The sequence below is a fragment of the Galeopterus variegatus genome, unplaced genomic scaffold (assembly GCF_000696425.1).
Source record: "Galeopterus variegatus unplaced genomic scaffold, G_variegatus-3.0.2 Scaffold1344, whole genome shotgun sequence".
NCBI classification, from domain to species: Eukaryota; Metazoa; Chordata; class Mammalia; order Dermoptera; family Cynocephalidae; genus Galeopterus; species Galeopterus variegatus.
Window position 1 is genome coordinate 397,064 of NW_007727455.1, and position 3,139 is coordinate 400,202.

The 3,139-nt window shown below is 51.5% G+C and overlaps 1 protein-coding gene across 1 annotated transcript in view; it reads left to right on the forward strand.

Moving 5' to 3' along the window:
* Window positions 1-905, forward strand: part of LOC103593427 (leukotriene-B(4) omega-hydroxylase 1-like) — a 24,900-nt gene extending 23,995 nt beyond the window's left edge. Inside the window, exons 11-12 of the mRNA XM_008576400.1 lie at window positions 170-252; window positions 653-905. Of these exons, the coding sequence (XP_008574622.1) occupies window positions 170-252; window positions 653-830 (261 nt within the window). The 3' untranslated portion in view covers window positions 831-905. The remainder of the gene's footprint in view (window positions 1-169; window positions 253-652) is intronic.
* Window positions 906-3,139: the final 2,234 nt, after the last annotated feature.

The window sequence follows — 3,139 nt, forward strand, 5'->3', positions numbered from 1 at the left end:
TCGCGCTCCCAAGAGGCGCACTGTAGCAGTGTGCCACCGGGCCGGCCCAGGGAGCAGGATTTTGACCGGGGAAATCAGACCACCTTTCCCTGCCACACATGTCTGTCTGTTCAAGGCTGGCTGTCCTGGGAGACCGCACCCAGAAATCCTGTCTCCATCTCCCCTCCAGGTTTATGACCCCTTCCGCTTTGACCCTGAAAACATCAAGGGGAGGTCACCTCTGGCTTTTATTCCCTTCTCAGCAGGGCACAGGTAAGGGTGGCAGGCATTTCAGGTGGAGATGGGTGATGGGTGTCGGGGTCTGGGCATCATAGGAGGGTAATGGGGGAAGTTGCAGGTGGTCATAGTTCCAGCTCTCCTTCCTTCCCCTCCTCCGGAGGTTATGGACAGAAGTCTGGGAAATGCAGGTTGGGTAGGTCCAACAGGAGTCCACGGTGTGCTCAGAGCCCCTCCCTCACCCTGCTGGTCTGAGTTGGGGGCTGGAGTCTGGGCGAAGCTTGGGGGATATGCAAGACCATATGGGGGTCCCCAGCATGGTTAGCCCCCCTCTCTGCTGATCAGGGTGGGTGTGGGGGTCCCGAGCCTGGTTCCAAGTAGGCTGGGGCCCGGATGTGGGTCCTGGGCACAGTCAGAGTCCTCACCCGCCCTGCAGAAACTGCATCGGACAGATGTTCGCCATGAACGAGATGAAGGTGGCCCTGGCGCTCACGCTGCTGCGCTTCCGCATCCTGCCAGATGACACAGAGCCTCACAGGAAACCGCAGCTGATCCTGCGTGCAGAGGGCGGACTCTGGCTGAGGGTGGAGCCGCTGAGTGTGGGCCTGAAGTGACCCTTCTTCACTTGGCCTTGGACCCACTATGACACCACCCATATTCCCAGTAATAAAAGTGTAGTGTCCCCTCTGCCTGAGTCTCACCGAGAACCACAGGGGGTGCTTGGGGACTTCAGGGATCCACTGAGTGGGTGTGGGTTGGTGGAGGTGGGGCTGGTGTCTCAGCACAAGAACCTAACTGCCTCTCTGGCTGACTGCAAAGCCCCCACACTAATTGTGGGTACTCCCAGAGGCCAAGTATGGACTTTATCCTGTGAGGGATAGGGAGCCATGGTAGGTGTTTGAGCAGGAGAGAGACCAGGGTTAAGGACAGATTTAAGGGGCAAGACTGAGACTCTGAGTCAGAGAGGAGAACCTGCAGAGGGAGATCCCTTCTACTCGGCTGCAAGAGCTTCCCCCACCCTCTAAGACGGATGTCCTTGGCCAGCTCAGAACACTGAGAAGGACTGTCTGTAGCTTCAACTCTGGCATCCCTCTGGGATTCTTAGTTCCCTTTCTGCCCTTGCCAGTGTCTTACCCCTGTGTCCCACCCTCCCGCCCCTGTAGACACTCTTTCTCTGCCTTCGGGGAGCTCCCTCCCTTTCCACTTCTGCAGCCTGGCCAGCAGATCCTGGCTGAGCTCTCACTGTGTGCCAGGTGTCTCGCAGTAGTGTTGGGGGGGGGCTCATCTTCCACTCTTTTCATCTCCAGGTTCCTACCTCACTCCAATCCACCCTGGCCCATCTTGGGGTGAGGTGGGGGGTGGTGCAGGGACATCCCGTTTGACTCTTGAGATTCAAATCCAGACCTCTGGAGACAAAAATCACCCCCAAGAGCATTGTATCTGGAACCAGATTACTTGGGCTTAATCTCTGCTCTGGTGTGTTAATTCCCCTCTCTGTGCCTCTGTGGTTGAGTTTCCTTAACTGCAGTGGGGATAACAACACTGCCAACCTCAGGGTTGTCCTGAGAGCTCAGTCCTTACAGTCTTAGAACTATGCCTGGTGCATATAAATGCTTACTCAATGTGGCCATTATTACTTCTCTCAGAAAGTCTGACTATTCAAGCACATTGTCCTTCAATAGTTATTTCAGCTGTGACTGCTGAGAGTGTGTCTTGGAAGTCAAAGGCAAGAATTCTAGTATTTGTGCTCATTGAGTGAGCTTTTCCCCACTTGGGCTGTGCATATAGGAGGCAATTGTTTCAGAATGTGTGGGGGAGAGGGGCACATGGAAGTGCAAGGAGATAGGAGAATCCTCAGTTAATGTCTCAATTTATATCCTGCTATGAACACTGATCTCTTTTCATAGTCTAAGGGACTGCACTGCTGAGCCCCTGGCTGACCCCTCCAATCTCCTCTCCAGCTGATCTACCTCCCTCACTGTGCCTAGATTCTGATCTCCTGATAGACTGTCTCACAGCCTTTGCACCTGCTGTTCCCTGAGTTTGCAATGCAGGGAACATGACTGTTTCTTATCATTCAGACCTTGGCTGCAATATCACCTCAGAGAGCTTTTTACTTTACTATCAAAGTACCACCCATCCTGGTTGATTTCTACCTTATTACTGCATTTATTTTTCTGTAGGTCTTACCACCATCTTAAATATTTTTTTTTTTTTTTGTGACCGGCAATGGATCGCAACCCTCAGTGTCGCGCCCGTACCGGACCGGGACCGGCCACGGGATCGCAACCCTCAGTGTTGCTCCCGCCCCTCACTCAGCCAGTGAGCAGCCGGTCTGTATGTGGGATCCGAACCCTCGGCGGGAGCGCCACCGCGCTTCCCAAGCGGCGCACTATAGCAGTGCGCCACCGGGCTGGCCCCCCACCATCTGAAATATTTTTGCTATGTGTTGATCCTTTGAAATACTGACTCTTAAAATATCCGTAGTGATATTTATGAGAAAAAGGATATCTGGTGCTAATCTGGCCCAAAGCATAGAACTGGTAAAGTTCCCAGAGATCCTTTTGACCTTAATGAAAAGAATTAGTGCAAGACAGAAATTCCACAAGTCTCCAGGGTAGATTGTGTCATGCAGTGTTACAAACACATTAAAAGCTTTTCTGGAAAAAAAAAATGTGAAACCACAGTTACTAAAATTTTGGAATCTTGAGGTGAGCATGGGTATGTAGATCTATTTCCAGCAGGACTTCTCTGAGCATTCGAAATTCTAATGTGGCCAAGTGTTTAGAAAATGGTCCAAGTATGGACTATTTTGCAAATAGGATTGGTAAAACAAGATGATTGATATTTACTTAATGTATACTATACACCAGCCCATATAATGATATAGAAATCAATACCAAGGTCTCCTAGCCCATAAGGG